This window comes from Vipera berus (assembly GCF_964194415.1).
Source record: "Vipera berus genome assembly, chromosome: 1".
Lineage (NCBI taxonomy): Eukaryota > Metazoa > Chordata > Lepidosauria > Squamata > Viperidae > Vipera > Vipera berus.
In genome coordinates this window covers 11,995,746-12,017,831 of record NC_138202.1, presented here as the reverse complement: position 1 = coordinate 12,017,831, position 22,086 = coordinate 11,995,746, and the positions used below count along the sequence as shown (strand labels likewise).

Sequence of the window (22,086 nt, the reverse complement as noted above, 5' to 3'; positions counted from 1 at the left end):
TGCCGCTATGCAAATGGGGCGTTGCAGGGTGAAAACGGGGTGCCGCGCGGCAAAAACAGGGCACTGCATGGTAAAAATGGGGTGCCATGTGGTGAAAATGGGGCACCGTGCGGCAAAAATGGGGAGGTGCTAGGGCTTGCGCGGCAAAAACAGGGCAGTGCTAGTGTCACGTGGACACTAGAACTGCCCCATTTGCGTTGCTCATGCTCGCAGCCCCGTTTGTGTATGCATGCGCATAAAATGCTTTCCCCCTCCCTTCCCCTTCAGTCCACCCACCGGAAAAGGCTGGACACCTCTGCTCTAGAGCAGACATGTCAAACACAAGGCCCGGGGGCTGGATCTGGCCTGCGAAGTGGTTTCATGCGGCCCGCGAAGCCATCCTGGAAACAGTGAGGGAACGGCCCCCACTGCCTTGGCCCTGGCCCAGAGACCCTCCTTCTGCCAGAGACCCTCAGATCTGTCCCACTCCTGCCCAGGCCCCCATAGGCACCCTTGATGCGAACGATGTAGAGCTGGCCACGCCCACCCAGTAGGCCACGCCCACCCTGGCCATACCCACCCGGCCCCCTGAGGGCAACCGCAATGCTGATGCAGCCCTCAATGAAATTGAGTTTGACACCCCTGCTCTAGAGTGTCCCTTGGCCTCACAGCCTATTTCTAAAAGAGGCAACTGGCCCACTCTTGCTCCTGTCATCTATTTCCCTTCCTAATGTCCACCGCTTCTTTGCCCCTTGTGCCACTGGCATTGCTCTTCTCAATCTGAATGGGAACAGTAGCTGAAACCCAATTTCTGTGCTTCTCTGCCTGTCCAGAGGCATTAGCCTCCACGTCTATATGCACATATGGAACAAATAGAATAAAACATTCTACGTGAAACCTTTCAATCTCCAAGCAAATAATTTCAAGGGATGTGCTGTGCTGGAAGCCGAAGGGTTTTTTTTTTTTAAAAAAAATATGTTTATTGTTTTATCATTTTACTAAATGCCTCCCACACTCATTTTTTTTATGAGATGGACAGCAACAAAAATTGGAATATGTATGTATGTATGTATTAAGAGGAATAGTTGTAGCTCGGGATTGACATGAGGGGTCCTTGGTGCCCTCTGAGCTTGTTTGTCTTCTTGTAGATGTTTCTTTATCCAAACTAGGTAACACCATCAGTGCTGATGATCTTACCTAGTTTGGGTAATGAAACGTCTGCAAGAAGACAAGCTCAGAGTGCACCAGGATCCCCTTACGTACGTGTATACGTACGTACGTACCACGTATGTTCTGGGGGCTGCTAAACTAGTTCAACCTTAAATAGAACTATCCAGCAAATTGGAACAGGCTTGTTTTGAGGCCAGAAAAGTTTTGAAAAACTTGGGATGGAGGCAAAAATTGGTGGGTTTCAAGCTCTGCAGCCTGACTGATGATGTATCATTTAACAGTCTGCCTCTATTACTTTTCTCTTTAAAGAGCAGAGGACGTGTAGAGAGATGAGAAAAATGAACTGCAATTGTCACACGACCTTCCTGTTAAATTACTCATCTCTCTTTCGCTTTAGCTTTAACCTGAGGTCAGTTTCAAAGGCCTAGTCAGAAAGTCTTCCACCAAGGAGAACAGTCTCTCAATTTTGACTATGAAGCACCATATTTGAACACCATCTTTCAGATTACGCGCTCCTTTTTCTTGTTTTCTTGTCTCAGGTTATTCAGGTTCCGGTTTTATTCTTTCCTTATTCATACCAGACTGTGTACGTCACTTCTGTTTTTTTAAAAAAACAGGATGTAAATGTAACTAATAAACTAAAAGGAAGGCACAGGGATGGAAGTGCAGACTGACAAGGCGTACTCTATTGTTTTAAATGTCCACTGGGGCCGCTGTCGGTTACTGTTGTTGGTGATCAAATTCCAGGCATATAAGAAATGTTGTCGTGAAATAAGAGAGTCCTACACCAGAGCCCTACAATAGTTAAAAGCACTGCTGATTTTTTATTTTTTTTATTTTAATTCCATTTATATCCCGCCCTTCTCCGAAGACTCAGGGCGGCTTACAAGCTTAGCAGTAGCCTTCATTCTATGTATATTTGAGGGAAAAAAGTAATATTTGAGGGAACACCTGCTGCCGGCATCAAATGCCCTTCGCCCAGTGCGCTCCCACAGGGAGGGTCTGCTCAGGGTCCCGCCGGTAAGAGATTGCCGGCGGGTGACACCCAGGGATAGGGCCTTCTCAGTGGGGGCGCCTGCCCTCTGGAACCAGCTGCCGGTGGAGCTGAGGACTGCTCCCGACCTCCGATCATTCCGCCGGGGCCTGAAGACCTGGCTCTTTGAGCTTTCGGGCCCAGGCTGAGGAGACATTCATTTTAATTGGGGTTTTTAATAGTACAGGGTCGATTTAATATTTTTTAAATTGGGTTTTAACTTTTGTATGGTTGATTTTAACTCCCTGTAAACCGCCCTGAGTCCTCAGGGAAAGGGCGGTATATAAATGCAAAAAAATAAAAATAAAATAAAAATATGCCTGCTTATTAGGGCTTTCGGGGGGCCCCCAAGCGGCATTATTACAAAGTCAGCTTAATTGCCCCCAACAATCTGGGTCCTCATTTTACCTACCTCGGAAGGATGGAAGGCTGAGTCAACCTTGAGCCTGGTGGGATGCGAACCTGCACTAATTGCAGGCAGCTGGTGTTACTTAAGGAGGCATTAGCCCACTGCTCCACCAAGGCTCTTTATATGCTGATGCCAAAGAATCATTTTAAGCCATCCAATATAACGGTTTTATATGGCTTATATAATATTATATTGTAATGGGAATTACTGATTCACTTACCTCACCGGAAAATTGTGGTCTGGGTTTATTCTTTCCAACAAGCTATAAAGCTGGAGAGGAGGAAGACATCAGAAGGTTAGTTGGTTTTAAAAATCATGTTTACAGTTATACAGGACAAAAGGCAGTTTGGCCCAAGCAGTTTATCGTGTGAACGTTCTCCAAGGCTTCCTGGGCTTAGATGTTGTCTGAGGAAGCCAAAAAATTCTCTCTCTGATACAGTTCAGCATATTTTTACAAACTGAAAGGATTTCCACATTTACAAGCCACCCCGCCTGCCTGCCTGCCTGCGGGCTTCTGATGATTTCACACGATTCATATCCTGTTCAAAGAAAATAAAAACATTCTATTCACGACTAAATAATGTACTAAATTCTAAGCCGCACTAATGCAAATCTGGAATTGTTCTATGAGCTGTAGTTTTAGAAGAAGGCAAAAGACGTAAGAACACCCAAGTGTAGAAAAAGACGTTTAAAGCATAAGGTGCTGTTTACAGGAAACCTTGAAATGACTACTTTTTAAAAACGACATGGATAAAGAAAAACCCTCTGTTGTGCTCTGTACGATGCAGCCAAATGTTCACATTTCACTTACAGCCCAATACTGCAGCCAGGACATTTACCTCTTGATGCCGGTTTCCTTCCCTGATGTAGACACTTGCCAGGTTTGTCACGATAAAAGCCCACAGTTCCTGATGGGTGGTGAGCTACAGCACAGAAAACACATATATAACAACAACAACAAAAAAAAAAAAGGTTAAAGCACTTTCCCCTTCTTACAGGTAGTCCTCAACTTATGCCTGGTCGTTTAACCACCATTTGGAGTTACAACATCCCTGGGAAAGGTGATTTATAGCCTGTAAAACACCTCCAGCCATTGTAAAAGGTTGTGCTGCTCCCTTACGGTTACATAAGGACATTTTAAGGACTTGGCAAACCAGCTTGGCATTTATAACCAGTGGCAGCTTGCTTCCCAGGTCACGTGACTGAGATTGGCTATTTTCTCCCCCCCCCCCCATTTCTGGTAAACAATGCCCATTCAGAATGTATTTGCTTAACAATTGCAACCTTCAGCTTACATCCATGTCATTCACTTAAATGCCATAAAAACAGCTGAGAAATCAGGTCCGATTACATGGATGCTTCCGCTTAACAACCACTGTGACTTACAACCAAAATTCCAGTCCGAGTTATGGCTCTAAGCCAAGGACTGCCTGTATAGCTGACAGCAATATGAGCCTTCCGAGTTGCTTAATTAACTGTATTATTTGAAAAGGACATTTATACCCACAAGCACGAAACAAAAGAAGAAAGCCATACTGCACGGGTGTCAAACTCGATCACGTCATGTGACGTATTGCGACGTTTTGGGTTTTTTTTTGCCTTAGCGGAGCTGGGGTGGGTGTGGCCTGCGCGTGACGCATCCGGCCCAGGGGCCACCAGTTTGACACCCCCGCCATACTGAGTGCAATCTTACCCGAAGTGCTGTGGTAAACTGCGCTTCTGCGTTGTCCATGCAGTTCACAGAAATGCAGTACAGCCCCTTCAATGGAAAACAGCAGGGATATTTCAAGAAAACAGATTTTGGTAATTAAGAAAATGTGGGGGAAGGAGGGTGGAAAGTGTACATGGTGTGTAGATTTTTGTTCCCAGTATAGATGCACAGCAGGGGTCTTCAAACTTGGCCCTTTTATGACTTGTGGACTTCAACTCCCAGAATTCCTGAGCCAGGAGTTGAAGTCCACAAGTCATAAAAGGGCCAAGTCTGAAGACCCCTGATCTACAGTATATTCACAGTTCAGTAAAGGTAATCCTCAACTTACCACGGTTCATTTACTGATTGTTCAATGTTACAACGGCAATGAAAAAAGCGAGTTATGACTGCTTAACAACCATTGCAGCACCCCCCCATGGTCACATGATCAAAATTCATGTCAACTGACTCCTATTTATGACGGTTGCAGTGTCCCAGGATCATGTGGTCACCTTTTGTGACTTTCTAATAGGCAAAGTCAATGGAGAAGTCAGATTCGCTTAACAATCAGGTTACTAACTTATCAGCTGCAGTGATTCGCTTAACAACTGTGGCAAGAAAGGTCGTAAAATGGGGCAAAACTCACTTAACAAATGTTTCACTTAACAATAGACATTTTGGTCGTAAGTCGAGGACTACCTGTATGCTTTATCAGGTATGAATCTAACTTCTCTTCCCACCTGAGGATGCAGCAGAAATTCCAGAAGAGAAATAAACCCATTCCTTCTCCTTGTAACATGGCATTGAGCTTCAGAATGATATTGCCCTACTTTTTTCTCCACATAAATATTTCGTTTAAATCCTTCTGTTGTCGTTGTTGGTCTTCCAATAGAGTTCATTACAGCAAAATTCATATCTGTTTCTTCTTCCTTATGTAACTTCAATGAACATTCATGATATTAATCTGAATTTTCCTACTCCCGGCCTTTTAACCTTATCAACTTCATCTCAAGCTCATCCTCTTGACTTGAGGGGAAACTCAAGCATTTTCGAAGTAATCTCAGTAGAAATGTGGCTTCTGCGTGTACACACAGCACAGGTAACCGGGGGAAATTGACCACCTAAATCCCTGCTCACACGGATCAAGGAGGATTTTTTGAAGGCCCTCTTCGTCTATAGTAGGAGTGGGGAACCATTCTGGCTCAGGAATTCTGGGAGTTGGAAGTCCACAAGTCATAAAAGAGCCATGGTTGCCCACCCAATCTATAAAAACTGAAAAAAATTCAACAAATTCACAGCAAGGACAAGCCCTTAGCAAACTGGAGGAATAGTCAAGGAGCTCTTTCTCTCCTGTTTATGCTGGGACAACTGAATTGCTCAATGTAGGTACAGGTAGCCTTTGACTTACAAGCACTTGTTTAGTGACTGTGCAAAGTTACAATGGCACTGAAAAGACCTACAACCCGTCTTGCACTTACAATCGTTGTAGCACACACACGGTCACATGATCAAAATTCAGGCGCTGGGCAACCAGCAAGTATTTACCATACTGTACCATCCCAGCCTCATGGGATTGCCATCTGGGACCTTCAGACAAGCAAAGCCAATGAGGAAAGCTGCATTTGCTTAAGGATGGCACCATTCAATTGCAGTGATTTCGTTAACAACCGTGGCAAAAAAAAAAAGTTTGTAAAATCGGGTGCGACTCACTTAACAGTTGCCTTTGCTTAGCAATAGAAATTCTGGTCCCAGTTGTGATCGTAAGTCAAGGGTCTTCAAACCTGGACCTTTTATGACTGGTGGACTTCAACTCCCAGAATTCCTCAGCCAGGCACGTGTGCCTGGCTGAGGAATTCTGGGAATTGAAGTCCACCAGTCATAAAAGGGCCAGGCTTGAAGACTCCTGTCGTAAGTCAAGGACTGCCTGTACTTGTTTCTAAAGCCTTGTGGGGCTCCGTTTGTTTGAAAACAGGCAGCTTTTCAATGAAGGGAACTCCAGTTTCTCACACTGAATAAAATTCTACAGGTCCATGAAAACCTAGATTTACACGGGTCGTGGTATACTTCGGGAACTGGGAAGTTATACTCACCAGAAGAGCATGTAACTGAGCAGCATGATTAGAAAACAGCCTGGGAGATTGCTGACAGAGCTGGCATACCTGTGAAATCTTGGCGTAAACAGAAGAGAACATGACTTAATATCCTAGGTGATTCTCAAGGATGCTTCTGACTTACCCAGCCTAGGAGGCTTCACTTGCTCTCTTTGCCTTCCTCTTTTCTGACACAACTGCTGGCTCCAGCTGCACTTTGGGGATTGCTTAATTATTTGGTAAAATTGCTTTCATGATGCTGCAACATCCCTCCTCCTCCTCAAGCAGAAAATGTTATCAGGTAAAGCGTCACTGCGGGACTTTGGCCAGCTTTCATTTCATTTCATTTCACCATGCTTTTACAAAAGCTACTTATAATTCGCAATGATGAAAATGGCCAGAATAAGCCCATTCGCGGCTCTTGGATGCTCTCAGAATAAGTGGGAAGTTGGAAGGGACCTTGGAGGTCTTCTAGTCGAACCCTCTGCTCAAGCAGGAGACCCTCTACCATTTCAGACAAATGGCTGTCCAATCTCTTCTTAAAAATTGCCAGTCTTGAAGCACCCACAACTTCCGGAGGCACCTTTTTCCACTGATTAATTGTTCTCACTGTCAGGAAATCTCTCCTTAATTCTAGGTTGCTTCTCTCTTTGATTAGTTTCCATACGTTGCTTCTTGTCCTGCCTTCAGGTGTTTTGTAGAGTAAGTTGGCCCTCTCTTCTTTGTGGCAGCCCCTTAGATATTGGAACACCACTATCATGTCAACCCTAGTCCTGATAGCAGTCTTCCAATATCTCGGGGGCTGCCCCAAAGAAGAGGGAGTCAAGCTATTCTCCAAAGCCGCCTGAAGGCAGGACAAGAAGCAACGGATGGAAACTAATCAAGGAGAGAAGCAACCTAGAACTAAGGAGAAATTGCCTGACAGGATAATTGTGGCAGTGGCAGTTCAAGGTCTTCCAAGACTATCTCCTTTTCAACAACCACAAAGAATGGTGATTTCAGCCGAGCCTCCATCCATGTTTCCCACCACCACCACCACCACCCCCGGTTCCAAAGGACACCAAATGCCCTAAAGCAGTGTTTCCCAACTTTCTCTGGCTGGGGAATTCTGGGAGTTGAAGTCCACAGGCCTTAAAATGGCTAAGGTGTAGAAACCCTGCCCTAAAAGCAATGTAAGTCTTTACCTCTTGCAGGGCTGTAGCTTTGTGCCCTGTGACCAGCCGGCACATGATGATATGTTCCAACAAGATGACTTGGAAAGATGATAAGATGGGGCTGCAGTCGAGCACTGGAAGGAAAGAAGTGATGCAGTCCAGGGGGGGGGAAAAAAAGGAGAAAGGGAACAGCTCAACCAAGCTGAATGTTGTCGACTTAAAACCAGTTGCTTAGGGACTGTTCAAAGTTATGATGGACACCCCTCAAAAAGCTATTTACAACCTGGTTCGGAAGTTCTGACATCTAATCTCCCCTTTCTCACACAATTATGTGACCAATTTTGGGTACTCAGCAACCGGCCTAAATCTGTGGCCATTCGCAGTGTCCCGTGGTTGTGTGACCGCAATTTACGACTTTTTTTAAGCACCAAACCAGCCTTTACTTCTGGTGTTTGCTTGAGAAGCACCACACAAAGGGTTGGTGAAATCAGATCGGTGAATGTGATGACCCGCTATATAACTGTTGTGACTTATGACCATAATGGGCAGGCTCTCCATTCTGGTCATAAGTCAAAAACTACCTTTGTTTTTCTGAAGCAGGCAGTAATATTTTAGCTTATAAAAGCAACTGCTCAAAAATCTTGGAAACATGCAGCATTTTGCTATAGCTCAAGCTGGCAAAAACATCCTCTATCCTATTCTTCCCTCAGTGCAAGGTAGAAGAAATATGCCAAAAAGATCCTGCCACAAGAATCAGGTGATTCTTTCTGGCATTGCTAAACTGAAAAGCAAAGTGACATTGGTTCCTTTCCTTAAGTTCAGAAAAGAACTTGGCTAACTATGCAACTCTGAATGAGCCAAAACCAAGAACAGCGTTTTGGAGGTGACCTATCACTGGTCCTGAAAAAGTACTCTGAAAAAGCAACAGTAAATGTAAAAGGGAAAATAGAGAGAGAAATGGAACATGCAAGTCGGGGCATTCAAGAACAGAATCTCTGCGAAAACACACACCAAAGAAGTTTACTCTGCTCACTTTTGAGTTTTTCTAGCTGCATCAGGGCTTTGTCGGTGTATTTCTGGGCCTTCTCCAAGTATCCAGCCTGCATCGAATGCATCACAGTCACCTGGCAAAAGAAACCCACCACATTTGTTTTGCAGATCATTTTGCAATCCTGAAACAAATTGCTTCAATGTTCTTCCTGCTCTCTCTCTCTCTCCAAATTAACATTACTAGTTCTACATGAAAAACAAAGATAGGACAGAGTTCTAAATGATATAACATGCAACACCGTGAATGCCCATGCTGAACACACCACCTGTGCAATTAAAACAGGCACATTCATCTTCCTTATAACAGGGCACATGGCACTGCCAAATGGTCCTCATTGAAAAAGCCTTTTCGCCAATGATACAATTAATGTACAAAAAAACCCAGAAAGCTATGCCTTTACTAATATTACAGGGTGATTTTTGTTAATAAAACAAAACTTTATCGAATTTCAAAAGAAGAGGAGGAGGAGGAGGATGGTTTAAATGGTTTAAAAAGAAAAAGAAAGGGGAAAGCAGGAAAAACAAAATTGGGTGGGGCAGAGAGAAAAGGACACAAGGTAACTTCCAACTTTCACAAGCGTGAAATGCAAGTAGAGTAAACCATATCGCAAAATATTTCTGAAGTTAAAAACAGTTCTACTCATCAAATCCCAAGGTTACATTTTCATTTCTTTCCATTTCAAGCTAAAGTCCGAAAACTGTTTCCAAACCGCTATTTCAGAATTCCTGATATCTAAAGGTTACACCAGAGATCCCCAACCCCCAGTCCATGGGCCAGTACCGGGCCGCGGCGTGCCAGCAACCGGGCCATACAAACAAGCAAAGCCCCATCTGTGGGATGCAGGCAGCACACGAAACCATGCCCCTTCCAGTCCACGGAAAAACCTGTCTCCACGTAACTGGTCCCTGGTGCCCAAAAGGTTGGGGATCTCTGGGCTAGACCACTAGACCATCTCTAGTCCAGGTGTATCCAACCTTGGCCACTTTAAGACTTACGAACTTCGACTTCCAGAATGCCCCAGCTAGCCATACTGGCTGGAGAATTGTGAGATTTGCAGTCCACAAGTCTTAAAAGTTGCCAGAGTTGGACATCCCCAATCTAGCCAATGCTGACAATACCTGATGATAACACCTCCCCAAAGTCTCCAGGAGAAAAACCCCACTGCTACTAGACATTCTGTTAGCTGAAAGTCCAGGGACTAAAACTGGGACATTTCTGCAAGGAAAGAAAGGACTCTAATCAATTAGTTATGATGCTCTTGGGAAACCTTGCCGTCAGCTCAGTATTGTCTATTAACATGAGTGGTGGCTTTCCCAAAGCCACACACTGAGGTCTTTCTCACCACATGCTGCCTAGAAATGTTGGTAATTAAAAAAGAAGGCATTAATTATTTGGAATACATTCTAAACAAAAACCAAAATCACCGAGAGGCAATTTAAAGGAAAGCCAGCAACGCACCCCCACACTGCTAGCTACTGAAATTATAATTAGGATATTAGAGGAGCACTCTGGGTCCTGTGGTTAGGACGCTGGGTTGGAAGTTAGCAAGCCTGCGTTCGAGACCCGAGGGCTGACGTGGGACAGGGTGAGCTCCCGTCCTTTGCTCCAGCTCCTGCTGGGGACATGAACGAAGCCCCCAACAGGCAACGGTAATGCCGCCGGCTCATCCTTTCAACCCGGAAGCACCTCGGTGCTTCTGACATGAGCGCGATGCGATTGGGATATTGCCATGAGGAGGTTAAAAGGAGAAATAGTGCACTCCTTCTGTATGTGGAAAGGACTAGTTCCTCGGCCCCTGATCCTGAAAAGCCCCTACTGGATGGATCGGGGCATAAACTTATTATTTTGGCAAGATCAGAGGCAGCATCTCACCAGGTAAACCAGCACACACATGTGCTCCTTGGGTAGCCAGTGGAAGAGGTCTGCAGGGTTGCTGGGCAGGATCTCATCATCGTGAAGCGTTGAGATGGTCTGGATGCACTGCTGCAGCTGCTTTAGACACGGCTTGACACTCTTCACCTGCGGAAAGGAGACGCAGCCCCAACAAAGTCAAAACCAAACGTCACGCCCAAATCAAAGGCGCCATACTTCCTAGGGTCAACCACACATTTTGAGGGCTGTTGTCTTCTTTTCCATTCATCTTCTCTAATGATGGGACATTAAAGATCTCTGAGGATTCCTGTCAAGCTTACATTCCTTTTTTTATCATCTTTTCCCGCCCATTGTTCCTTCACAGATTTGCTCTGCAACTCTATTCTAGGGTAGTCCTCGACTTAGGAGTTGTCGTTTTACAACTGTTTGGCACGACGACGGCCTCGTAGCAGGTGCTCTGTGGCCCATTAAAGTACCTCCAGCCATCGTAAAATGTGCCCCTGTAGCGATCAAGGGATGGCATTTTGAGTGCTTGGCAACCTGCTTACCTTGATGATCGGTTGCAGCATCCGGCGCCCGCATGGCACCAATTTCCAACGTTTTTGCTGGTTTCCGGCAAAAAAACACAACACCCACTAGGAATCATGGGTTCACTTAACAACCATACCTTTCATTTGTTTAACGGCTGCCATGAAAAATGTCAAAAATAAAAAAAAAGGTCCAGACACACGGGTGCCTCGATTTGCAATTACAACAAGCTACAACCAGATTTTCCAGGCCAGATAAGTCATTTCCTTCACGACTACAGTGGCCACTTTACAACCGCCACAAAAAAAAGAAAAAAAAAGAAAGACCGCATAAAATTGGACCGGTTACGTGGGTGATCCGCTTTACACCCACCGCAGACTTAGGGCTGTAAAGGGGAGGCTCCATTGCGACCGTAAGTCGAGGACTACCTGTTCTTAGGTTGTGAGCAAGAATCTTTTATCATGGAAGATCACCTGAACTGTTTCCACTGACCTGACCAGCATCCAGGTAATGCGTCACCTGCAGGACCAAGAAGAAGACCCGCAGTGACTCTTTCTGGATGGGATTCCCTTGCCAGTTCTCAACGATCTGCCCGCACAGCGTAAGCAGCGGATGCACCTCTTGCAGTTTCCTCTCCATGAGGAGCAGCTATAGAGGAGAAAGGAACAAGGAAAGAAATGACTTGGGAAGTTTCAGAAGACTTGGTAAGCGCGTCTTCTCCAGCTTCAGACTTCCTTAAGTCTTGGATTTATCTTCTCAAATAAAGAAGAAAAACAAAAAGGAAGCACGGCTAGTCCTCGACGTACAACCACAACTGAGCCCCAGATTTCTCTTGCTAAGCGAGAGTGCCGTTAAGTGAGTTTTGCCCCATTTTACAACAACGATAAAGTTGGAAGGGACCTTGGAGGTCATCTAGTCCAACCCCCTGCTCAAGCAGGAGAACCTATACCAGCGATGGCGAACCTTTTAGAGACCGAGTGCCCAAACTGCAACCCAAAACCCACTTATGTATCGTCAGGTGCCGGGTGGGCGTGGCTGCAGTGGTAACGGCAGACTGGGTGGGACTAAAAAGTTCAATCAATCCCAACTTTGCGAGATCTTTTTTTTCCGCGAGAAGTTGAAATTGATTGATGATTGAACCTTTTTTTTTTTTGCACACGGCGGCAGAGGCCTAAAGCAAAAAGGTTTTATAAAACCCAACTGAAGGCCTAGGACTAGAGCAATGGCGCACGTGCCCACAGAGAGGGCTCTGTGTGCCACCTGTGGCACGTGTGCCATAGGTTCACCACCACGGACATATACCATTTCAGACAAATGGCTGTCCAGTCTCTTCTTAAAAACCTCCAGTGTTGGAGCATTCACCGCTTCTGGAGGCAGGTTGTTCCGCTGGTTAACTGTTCTAACTGTCAGGAAGTTTCTCCTTAGTTCTAGGTTGCTTCTCTCCTTCCTCGCCACAAACTTGTGAAGCAAATATTGGAGCTATTAGGTTAGTAACACAGGGTTGTTAATGGATCTGGCTTCCTTCCTCACTGATTCTGCTTGTCAGGAGGTCACAAATGGGGAATCGCATGAGCCTGGGACACTAGCAATTGTCATAAATATGAGCCAGATGCCCAGTGGTTGAATTTTGATCATGTGACCGTGGGGGATGCTGCCACAGTTGTCAGTGTGAGAAATGGTCATTAGTCACTTTTTTCAGTGCCGTTGTAACTCTGAATGGTCACTAAACGAATGGCTGTAAGTTGAGGACTACCTGTTTTACGTGTGGGAAGAAGCGTTATTTCTAAGTCCTCAGTTCAGTGCTTAATTTTGCTTCTCATCATTTCAAGATAATCCCAGAAAACATACCAAAAATAACGACATCAAAAATAAGTTAAGGTAGCCCAATTAGAACGGAAATAGGTAAGAAATTCAAGTATAAGTTCAAAGATGGCTTTTTCTCAGCGGTTAGCATTACAATTTATACTTTCCATGCCAATCGCTTGCAACTGATTTATACACACTATACTAGGTATTATACTCATTTTAGAGCTTTAAATGACACTTTCTAACACTGATTCAGTCCCTGGGGGTCCATCTCTGTTATTCTCAGGATCATCTAAGAAATGAGAAGACAATCTACACCAGGCATCTCCAAACTTGTCAACTTTCAGACTTGTGGACTTCAACTCCCAGAATTCCTCAACCAGCCAGGCTGGCTGAGGAATTCTGGGACTTGAAGTCCACAAGTCTTGAAAGTTGACAGGTTTGGAGACCCGAGATCTACACATTGTTGTAGCTTCCAGGGACCTTTCTGTTTGCACTATTAAAAACTCACAGCACAGTTGTTCCAAACCAACAGTGTGACTTCCTATCATTCTCAAGCAGAATGTATATGAGCTGTAACTTAAGTCTTCAAGTAGTCTAGAAAATTTTAAAGATGTCCAAAAAACCCCAAGAAAAATATTTTCAAAATTCTATGCAAGGTAGAGTCCCAAACATTTTATCCCATTACTCAACCTACAAGTCACCTGTTCTCTGAAGCAGTTAAATGCAGCCTCTAGCCATTCCAAAACTAGCCTCCCTTTAACAGATGCAAGCCTAATTAACCCACACAATATAAAATGTATTTGCTAAATTAATCTGAGATTTGCTTAGTCCAGCACTATGGGTAAAAATGGCAGCAACAAGCAGGAGTGTAATTATAACCTTCCCAAATCCTACTATCTTCATGGAATCTTAATTATTCCAAACCAACAAAGTTACTTTTTCATGTTTGCCTCTCTAAAACTCTCCATAGCATTTTAAAAGTTCTCAAGAAGTTTCCACATGGATATGAATTACACTAAATATAAAACATAGGTAGGGTAGTCACACGTTTGAAACGATGTGTGGGTTAACAAAATGTTGTTACTCATGTCAGCAGATGTCTATCAATGGTCTAGATCAGTAATTCTCAACCTTAGCAACTTGAAGATGTGTAGACTTCAACTCCCAGAATTCCCCAGCCAGCATGCCAACTAGAGGATTCTGGGAGTTGAAGTTGCCAAGTTTGAGAAATACTGGTCTGCGAGATCAGAATCTATTTATTATTCATTGCTTTTATAAGGAAAACAAATCAAGACAGCAGATTTTAAAGTAATATAAAGTAAAATATTCTTTTGTCTAAGCCCCAGAAAACTTACCATGCCTTTGCTTAGTAGAAACAGTGCTCTGAAAAAGAAAGGAAAGTTATTAAGATTCTAACACTGTAGAGATCTCCCAGAAATACAATGTATTCTCATTTTGTCTCGAATTCTCATATCTAAAACTGCATCAAACATATTTCAGGGGGAAAAACGAAACTGTAACTTTTCATGTTTACTTTGCTGTTATGATAGAAAGGACTGTTACTAATTATATGAAACTAAAAAGTTGAGGCTGTAATTTGAATTTGCAATTACTGCACCCAAAAAAGTGGAAGTCACTGCTTTTTTTTTCTTTTCCCTTCCCTTCCCATCTTTTTCCCCTTCTTTTTCGCATTTTTCCTATTGTCTTTACTTTCGTTTGTATTTTACATTAAGATAAACTTTAATAAAATCTTTTAAAAAAATATTTCAGTTTGCAAAAGACTACGGAACATATTTCGTTACTCTGTTCACTTTTTCCCTTTCCCTGTTTCCCCCTTTTCAAAAATCCACCCACCTTGTATATTCTGATCCTACCACGCGGGCGTATTCTGCTCCAACTCCCAAAAGGTCGCAGGCGGACACCAAATCTTTCTCAAGCGTGTGAAGTTGCTAATGGGGAATACACAGAGGGACACACATGAAGCTTGAAATGGCTCTGAAATGGTCCAGAGTCCAGACAGCCAAAAAATTTGAGTTTGAGTTTGGTCTACTGGTGGTGAAGGCACCAGGCTAGAAGCCGGGAGACTGAGTTCAAATCCTGCCTTAGTCATGAAAGGCGGCTGGATAAACCTGGGCTAGGCCAGGGGTAGGCAACCTCGGCTCTTTTATGACTCGTGGACTTCAACTCCCAGAATTCCTGAGCCAGCTGGGCTAGTCACTCTCTCTCAATCTAGCTCACCTCGCAGGTGAGGAGGATGAAGGTGTGCTGCATATGTTGAACGCCTTTATTTTTAAAACCAATAAAGGTGGGATTCAAATAAATAAATTTTCAACAAGACTTTCCAATCTCAATATGTTTCAAGGTTTTGCAAACCTCTAAGGCAGGGGTGTCAAACTGCCGGCCCGCGGGCCGGATGCGTCATGCCGAAACCGCGCCCACACCGTTGCCGGCAATGGGGAAAAAGTCGCGATATGTCGCGGCACATCACGTGACGTTGCGAGTTTGACACCCCTGCTCTGTGGATGTTGATGGCCCAAACCCGTTTATTTTCCATTAAGCACTGGTACCCCAAAGCAAAAAGTTCCAGTCACAGCACTGGAATAAAACTTCTTCCCCTTTTGTCTGTGTGCTGACACTATGTACCTGGACAAAGGGGTAGGGGTTGGGTTGCAATGCTGCAACCGCCATTTTGTTTATTTTGACCCACTACGAGGGTGCCGTTACTGCTTCGATACTTAGAACTGAGCTTATAAGCCACCACTCACTTGCTCATTTGATGAAACTTTACACCAAAGGACAAGGTATCCCAGTTACAGAACATTTTCCTAAGATCAATTCAGAAGGTCTCCATACTGCAATTCTTCCAGAAATTAAAAGACGACTTGGCTTCTTTCTAGGCATTTGTGGAATAACTACTTCAGAAGCAAGCTCTCTTTTAAATTCTCTGATACTGCTTTTCTTCCATTCTATTCATAGCCCCGGCACTGAATCTTGTTTCACTTTTTGTATCTACTATTTATTAACAGTGCTGGATTTTTTTGCACCTTTCCTGAAGGCTTTCTTTATTGCTGTCTCATAAACAGCTTTGGGCATCCCCTGTAAGGCTACAGATTTTTTTTTTAAAGAAGTAGTAACACTAATTTACAGAGCTGAGCGCAGCCTTGCTTGCTTTATCTTCTGCTGTTCAACGGTCAGATACTCAGGCTTGTTTTGTCTCTTCCCCAAGGACACTCCGTCTCAATGGTAACTTCAACCTTGCAGCTTTTAACACCGCAGAATCTCTCTTACCTGTTTCCCTCTCGTATCTATAAATACTGCAGAATTCCCCCCCAAAAAAACTCTATGCTGTTTTTCATACAGGTAGTCCTCGCTTAACAACCCTGGGTTCAGCGACCAAGTTAGAACCGTACTGAACAAATGGTAGTTACATCCAGTCCTCAGAGTTACAGCCGCGGCAGCGTCTGCATGGTCCTATCACCAAAGTTTGGACGCCTGGCAATCTGTCCACATTTACAACCACAGCACGCACAGCAGTTGCCTTGGCAGGGTGCATCTCGTCACCCATGGGAAGAGGAAGGCAGTAAGATCAACTGAGGGCGGTGGAGGACAACAGGGGCAGAAGGCAGCGCAGAGCAGGGTGGATCAAAAGAGCAGCAATGTGGAGATAGGTGGGTGAGGGGAGTTGAAGCAGAGGCCAGCACAGCAGGGCAGAAGTGTGAGGTCCTCACCTGAAGCCTGCAATCGGGACTACCATTAATTGCTGTCGCTAAGCAGTGGAATCACACAATGTTTCACCTAATAAACTCTTCACTTAGTGATGGAAATTCCAGTCCCAGCTAAGCTTGTTAAGCGAGGACTAGCTATGATTTAAACCATTTGAGAAGAGTGAAAGTGGGCTTACCGCAAGCTGAAAAAGAAGACGACAATGCCAGTAAGGAGTCTGTTGTGAAATCTGGATGGCTTTACGCAGCAGTGGTTTTGCTGTGTCAACAGAATTCTGAAAAGCATGGACAATAAAAATCAAATTATCACGCAGAGATGGAGGAGGAGGAGGAGGACTCAAACACAAAGTCAATTGGAAAAAGTCATGCCTTGTAAAGCAAATGGAACACCATTCTATTAATGGGAGGGTGCACAATTTTGCAGAAATGACATGCTTTTCCCCAAAACAAATACATGTCTGTAAAACCTGTGTGAAGAGGTTTAAAGATCGGGAGCAAAGCACTTATTAGTCAGCAAAGAGATTCAGTCCATGGTATCTATAATTAAATGCCTTCCAGACAGATGCACTGGGTGGACTGTTTTGCCTTTCTACAGGACAGTCAGTACAGATGATGACTGGAAACTCTATGAGAGTTATTGTGCGTTCACACAAACTTACATCTGCTTCTGAACTCCTAACACTATTCTAGAAGCTCCTCAAAAGGGGCACCAAGATGTTAATTCTACTTGTTAGAAGTTAGGAGCTGTGGTGGCACAGTAGTTAGAATGCAGTATTGCAGGCTAACTCTGCCCACACTCAGGAGTTTGATCCTGACGGCTCAAGGTTGACTCAGCCTTTCATCTTTCCAAGGTCGGTAAAATGAGGAGTTAGATTGTTGGGAGCAAGAGGCCGACACTGTAAACCACCCAGAATGTGCTGTAAAAACACTGTAGGGCGATATATAAATTGCTATTGGTTGCATCAACTGAAATATCAAAATAATAAAACGCAAATCAAAGCTCAGTTCCTTTTAACGGAAGTGCTACTGACATGCAAATAAGTCAGGGAACAAAGATTGATAAAACGTCTTAGCTCTTACTTTGTATGGAAAAAAGTTTTGTATGTTCTTTGTGTATCAAACCCGTTCAATATTAGCATTTAAAGAAATGCATCGAAAAGATGCTCTTCTCACCTCTTGACAGTACAACTCAGACAGGAGGCTGGCAGCTTCAAATTTGACATCCTCAAACTGCGGAATCTGGTAGTGTCCATGTTAAGCTAATAACACTTTCTGTTAAAAGTTAAAACAATAGACATTTTTAATTGGAAAAGATCCAATGCTGTGTTTAATGTAGGATGTGCCAAGTGCTGAAACTATACTCTCTCTAACTGCTCAGTGCTCCCATCTGTAATGCCACCCACCCTCCTTTCCAGCCTGCTTGAGTAATTTCAGCAAATGTAGGCCCTAAAATGTTTAAATCCACGGGCCGTGGCCTCTACCAGGGCTTGAGCCCTCTGGAACGAAGCCGCAGAAGTGGTGGGGAAGCGCGTGCATCCCCACTTGCACGAGCAGCAGGCAAGCAGCAGGCCGAGTTGGTGTTAACTTTCCAAACAAGTTTAATTGATAATTGATCGTCCCAGTTTTCATGATTCCAGAAAAAAAGGATACTTGTTGTGATATCAGCCACTGTAAAAAGAAGAGATAAAGAAATTAGCAATTCCTGAAATCCCCTTCCCACGGAATTTATAGCAATCTCTAAAGGGAAACAGTTAATAATGTATTTCTGAAATACAAGAAATGAACAAATAATTTTTATTATGGTTTATGGCCAATCAAGACACAGCGAAGTGTCAGTGCTGCACTGTCCTTTCCCTCCCTGCCAAACTGAACTCTTCCCGCAGTCTCAAAACGTAGGAAAAAATCAATTCTTGTTTATCCGAACTTTACCCTCACAATACCTGTTCTTTTATTCCTTGAAATAATCATTTTTCCTATGTCTCCTGAAGTTCACTGTTAAAATGTTGTATCTGTTTAAGGGACTATAAGCTCAGCAGAAGCCTCAATATATTCAAATTCTGGAAACTCCCAAGCTGGGTGGACAGGCTCGATTCAGAAAAATCATTGCTCATCAGTGTAAACTATGAATGGGAAATTAGCAGGACACAATAAGGTGTCACTCCGCAGGCCAACACACACATGGATTCACCTGGATTTTCTCCTTATTTTTTCTCTTCCACCTGACTGCTGGAAAACAACTGAGAGAGTGGAAGGCAAGAATGCTGCCACAAACTGCTCTTGGAGGAGAGGCTATCAGCTTTCTCTGATGTTTCTGAGACTGTGAACACCGATTCTGCCCACTGCTGCCATATGCCACCTTGGGTGATTATCCAGGAGGAAATGCAGCCCTGAGGCTGAAATGGGATCCCTTTCCATTGTTACCTTACAATGCAAGATGGATGTCTGATTTCAGTACAGGCAGTCCTTGACCTATGACCATGATTGAGCCCAACATTTCTGCTGTTAAGTGAGACATTTGTTAAGTGAGTTTTGCCCCATTTTACGACCTATCTAAGTGAATCACTACAGTTGATTAGTTGGGAACACGGTTGTTAAGTGAATCTGGTTTCCCCCATTGATGTTGCTTAGCAAAAGGTTGCAAAAGATGACCACTTGATCTTGGGACACAGCAACAGTCATAAATATGAACCAGTTGCCAAGCATTGGAATTCTGATCACACGATCATGGAGATGCTAGAAAAGTCATGTAAAAAACGGTCATAAGTCACTTTTTTCAGTGCCATCGTAACTTTGAAGGGTTACTAAATGAACTGTTGTAAGTTGAGGACTACCTGTACAAACAAAGTTCCTGTGTTCCTACTTATTTTCCCTCTTTTATTCCTAGATCTAGACAGCACACTAAAAAGCAGAGACATCACCCTATCAACAAAAGTGCGTATAGTCAAGGCTATGGTCTTCCCAGTTGCAATGTATGGCAGTGAAAGTTGGACCATAAAAAAGGCCAAGGGCCAAAGAATTGAGGCCTTTGAACTATGGTGCTGGAGAAGACTCCTGCGAGTCCCTTGGACTGCAAGGCGACCAAACCGGTCAGTCCTAGAGGAGATCAACCCTGACTGCTCTTTAGAAGGCCAGATCCTGAAGCTAAAACTCAAATTCTTTGGCCACCTAATGAGAAGGAAGGACTCACTGGAGAAGAGCCTAATGCTGGGAAAGATCGGGGGCAATAGAAGAAGGGGACGACAGAGAATGACATGGCTGGATGGAGTCACTGAAGCAGGAGGCGTGAGCTTAAATGGACTCCAGAAGATGGTAGAGGACAGGAAGGCCTGGAGAAACATTGTCCATAGGGTTGCGATGGGTCGGACATGACTTCGCAGCTAACAACAACAACATTCCTAGAAAAGTTATTTTCTTTTCAACTCCATTCCTGTCTTATTTCAAATGTCTGAATTTAAGAGCTGTGCATTCTCCTCCACCAGACTTTTTGGATAAGCTCCTGCCTCCTTTGGTAATACCTAGAAATAATTTTTTAGCTATAACCTCTTTGCTTACTGTACAGCTGCCTTAAAAATCTATCCAGTTATGCATACAGGCAAAAAAATGAAAAAAATGATATACCTCAAGCTCATCTGTTTATAACAATGTAGCAATATGTGGCACAGTAGAGAAACTGTACAATCTTCCTTAGGCTTCTTTTTCTATGCAGCAATCAACACTAAGCCAGATTCATTCTGAACTGTCTTGCCCAACCTGATATCTTCCAGATGTGCTGCTCTACAATCAACATCACTCCCCAGTTAAAATAGGTCACTTTTGTTACTCGAATTCTCAAAGCCCCTTAAAAATAACTCAGAATGCAGCAGGAGCAAAAGTTTAGTAGTAGTCCACAACAGTAACACGTTTGCCATTCAATGGGAAACCAGGAGAAAGGAATGCTAAATATAAAACCTTGCACTCCTGATCAAAAGGGCAGATAAAAATCTAACGAGAAAAGAAATATTTTTAAAGTCAGGAACAGGAATGAAAAGAAAAACAGAATTAAAAAACGTGAACAGAACTAATATCTACACCTGCAGGGTGGAGGACCCAGGGGAAGAGGGTAAGAAATGCTATAACAGGCAGTCAATGAGCTTCAGGAGAAACTACTGCAGACTCTGAGGCCACGACTGAGAAGGTCCAGCATATCTGGACAGCAGCAGTTTCAGCTCTGAGATGGCCTGCACAGAATAACAGAGTTGGAAGAGAGCTTACAGAAGACCCTATACCAGGGGTAGGCAACCTCGTCTCTTTTATGACTCATGGACTTCAATTCCCAGAATTCCTGAGCCAGCTTGGCTGGCTCCTGCCCTATACCATTTCAGACAAATGGCTGTCCAGTCTCTTCTTAAAAGCCTCCAGTGATGGAGCACCCACAACTTCTGGAGGCAAGTTGTCCCACTTGTTAAGTTTTCTCACCATCAGGAAATCGTACAAGTCTGGCTATACAAATGCAGGTAGTCCTTGACTTACAACCATTCATTAGCGACCGTTCAAAGTTACAACGGCATTGAAAAAAAGTGACTTATGACCAGGGCAGCATTCCCAGGGCCACCTGATGCAAAATTCAGATGCTTGCCAACTGAATGAGAGCTTATGACGGTTGCAGCGTCCTGTGGTCACGTCATCAACTTCTGCGACCTTCTGACAAGCCAAGTCAATGGGGAACGCCAGATTCGCTTAACAACCGGGTCGCTAACTTAACAACTGAAGTGGTTCACTTAACAAATGTAGCAAAGAAAGGTGGTAAAATGGGGCAGAGTTCACTTAAGAAATGTCTCACTTAGCAACAGGAATTTGGGGCTCACTTGGGGTCGTACGTCGAGGACTACCCGTGCTTCCCTCTCTGGGGCCACATGCCTGCATGCACTCAGACACGTGTAGACAAGAGCGGCAGCCCTCCCTCCCTCCCTCCCTCCCTCCACCCCGCTTCCCTTCCCAGTCCCCGGGACGCACCGCTTTCTCGAGGTGCCCGCGGGCCTGCTCTCCGTTGCGCGTGTGGTGGTAGAGGACGGAGCCGAGCTGGAGGTGGGTGCGGGCTTCGACCCGAGCGGGGGGCTTGCGGGGCAGCACGGCCTGGAGGCAGTGGACGCAGAGCCGCACCTTGGGCGGGCTAGAGGTGCGGAAGTGCTCGGCCAAGCCCAGCAGCGCCACGTACCACGACTCGGACGCCCCCGACGACACCGGAGCGCCGCCGGCCCCGGACGCGGAGGACGCCGACGACGAGGAAGCAGCGGAACCGCCGCCGCCGCCGCCGCCTCCTCCTGCCGTGGCCTCAGCCCCGCCGGGCACCACCGCCTGTTGCGCCCCCCCCGAGCCGGGCCCGGCGCTTCCTCCCACCGCCGGCTGGGGTCCTGCTACGGACGAGGCGGCTGAAGCTGCCGCTGCCGCTGCTCCCCCGGCTGCGGAGGACGACGAAGGAGCGGAGGAAGAGGCCGGAGCCGTCGTGGTGGTCGCAGCGGAGGCGGAGGATGATGCCTGCGCTCCGCCCCCGTTGCCCGCCGTCGCCGTCGAGCCGCCCGACGTCCCGACGGCGGCCATCT

The 22,086-nt window shown here is 44.9% G+C and overlaps 1 protein-coding gene across 3 annotated transcripts in view; it reads right to left on the bottom strand.

The window, feature by feature from the left end:
• The window catches only part of MAU2 (MAU2 sister chromatid cohesion factor), a 36,568-nt gene extending 14,482 nt beyond the window's left edge, over window positions 1-22,086 (bottom strand). For all 3 annotated transcript variants that reach the window (XR_014024572.1, XR_014024573.1, XM_081313402.1), the window contains exons 1-14: window positions 21,500-22,086; window positions 18,158-18,175; window positions 17,681-17,746; window positions 16,687-16,782; window positions 14,640-14,734; window positions 14,141-14,168; window positions 11,469-11,624; window positions 10,449-10,595; window positions 8,559-8,649; window positions 7,556-7,659; window positions 6,372-6,449; window positions 4,285-4,350; window positions 3,431-3,514; window positions 2,812-2,861 (exon numbers count right to left, since the gene is read on the bottom strand). Coding sequence is in view for 1 of the 3 variants with exons in the window: in XM_081313402.1 (XP_081169528.1) it covers window positions 2,812-2,861; window positions 3,431-3,514; window positions 4,285-4,350; window positions 6,372-6,449; window positions 7,556-7,659; window positions 8,559-8,649; window positions 10,449-10,595; window positions 11,469-11,624; window positions 14,141-14,168; window positions 14,640-14,734; window positions 16,687-16,782; window positions 17,681-17,746; window positions 18,158-18,175; window positions 21,500-22,084 (1,664 nt within the window). In the remaining 2 variants the exon portion in view is untranslated. The remainder of the gene's footprint in view (window positions 1-2,811; window positions 2,862-3,430; window positions 3,515-4,284; window positions 4,351-6,371; window positions 6,450-7,555; window positions 7,660-8,558; window positions 8,650-10,448; window positions 10,596-11,468; window positions 11,625-14,140; window positions 14,169-14,639; window positions 14,735-16,686; window positions 16,783-17,680; window positions 17,747-18,157; window positions 18,176-21,499) is intronic.